Source organism: Parathielavia appendiculata, assembly GCF_033297405.1.
Source record: "Parathielavia appendiculata strain CBS 731.68 unplaced genomic scaffold N657scaffold_80, whole genome shotgun sequence".
Classification (NCBI taxonomy): Eukaryota; Fungi; Ascomycota; class Sordariomycetes; order Sordariales; family Chaetomiaceae; genus Parathielavia; species Parathielavia appendiculata.
Window position 1 is genome coordinate 10,572 of NW_026944299.1, and position 1,718 is coordinate 12,289.

General features: G+C 55.4%; 1 protein-coding gene across 1 annotated transcript; it reads right to left on the bottom strand.

Annotated features, from left to right (window-relative positions):
* Positions 1 to 587: 587 nt before the first annotated feature.
* N657DRAFT_490308 (uncharacterized protein) lies at positions 588 to 1,342 on the bottom strand. The gene has a single exon (XM_062787616.1). The coding sequence runs from the start codon at positions 1,206 to 1,208 to the stop codon at positions 630 to 632; it is 579 nt and encodes a 192-aa protein (XP_062641733.1). The 5' UTR covers positions 1,209 to 1,342; the 3' UTR covers positions 588 to 629.
* Positions 1,343 to 1,718: the final 376 nt, after the last annotated feature.

Below are 1,718 nucleotides of genomic sequence, written 5' to 3' on the forward strand. Positions count from 1 at the left end.
TGGGGGACTGGGGGAACTTATACAAACTATAGAGAGTCGTTCCCCCATAGCCAACCCTGAACGGGTTGACTGGTCCCCCAATACATAACCCTGAACTGGTTGAATGCTCTCTATTGGTCGCATCGACCCCTGTGCCTCCACTTTCGGTCGGCCAATGAACGCGCCTTCCGTCGCGACACTCACGTGGTCCACTGTTCGTGGGACTTGGACAAAATCAACGTCTGTCGGACGCCATGACCATATACGTGTTTGGAGACGTGGTGGTTTGAACGATTCGCCTTCGCTAACGCTCCGTCTCACGCTACAGGGCCTGGGCGGCCCCGTACCCCGCCTTCGGACAGGAAAGCGGAAGGGAGAGGAGGTGAAGAGTTGGGTCCATGACGGGTGAGGGTTCAGTCTCTACGGTAGGTTTGCTAGGAAGGTATAGGGCTTCAGACATTAGACGACAGACTACATTTCGAGCAACATTGCTAGGAAAACTAGAAGCTACGGATGGAAAGACTAGATTCATCAACATTACACTCTCATTCCATTACTACTGCTGAGAAAAGAGAATTATTACTATCCATAGAGTCCACTATACTGTCGTCGCTGTCATTCGTGCCAACCGCTTCCCAAGCAGCAGGCCATCACACAGTAGATCGAAAGGGAAGAGGTCCAAACCAGGCATCACCATCCTGCCAACTAGGCGACCGAGTCAACTCATTCTCTTGGCGAATGCACCAAGCAATCCACTGCTCCTTTGGAACCCACTCCGCCACACGAAGCTCCAAGTAGTCGATGGCACTCCCTGAAGACGATCTCAACAAGGAAGAAACCCAATCGAGCAGTGAACTAGACCCGTCACAGACATGATGTGCCATAAATGTCAATACGGCAACGCAAGGTTTGGACTTCATCACCATGCTCCGCTGCGCAATACCATCCAGATGAAGACAACAATCCCGGGAATTCGGACAGGAAGATCGCATCGTTAGCCTATTAGCCCAACTGACCAGCCTCCGGCCCGATGGAAAAACACACGTTACAACAACGTGACCAGACCCGGGACCACCCGAGGCCCAATGGCGATAGGCGCTGTAATAGTCTTCCCAGAAGAGACGAAGCCCTACCGGAGGAAAGCCGAATAGAAGATACCTGTATAGCGCACCATAGTCGACCCTATGGGTCCGACGGACCAATTCTCGTCGAAAGTCTTCCGAATCCATCTAGATGATCGACGCTTCCCGCGGTCGCAACACCAGCGTCGCATACGAGACCCTCCTCCGTCCGTCCTCCGCCGGGGCTGAAAGAGAGCCACTCCTGCCGTCGTCCGGCGTCCCACTGGAAGGGAACTCCGATGGGCAAAACCCTTTTGAACAAAGCCCGACTCCCGTCGTGTCGATCCCAGGCCGATCGCTTTCGCTGCAGAGACCGCCCACTGTTCGTGGTGCGCTGGGGTGTGGGTGCTGCTCCGTCCGTCGCAGGTCTGCGTGATGACAAGAGGGAAAGAAACCACTTTCTCCCAAAGTGGGCACCGCCGTGCTTTAAGAACCCTTCCTCTGGAACGGGCGGCAATCCCGTTGCCTGTTTGTGCGGATCCGCGTCCCTCGATCCTCATTCGTCGCCTCCTCCCGTCGGCTTCATACCCCTGTTCCGTCCTCCCCTTCGGTTCGGAAAAACCTTCGCTGCGCTGCGGGTCCCCGTCCAATGTTGGGTTGGGGGACTGGGGGACTGGG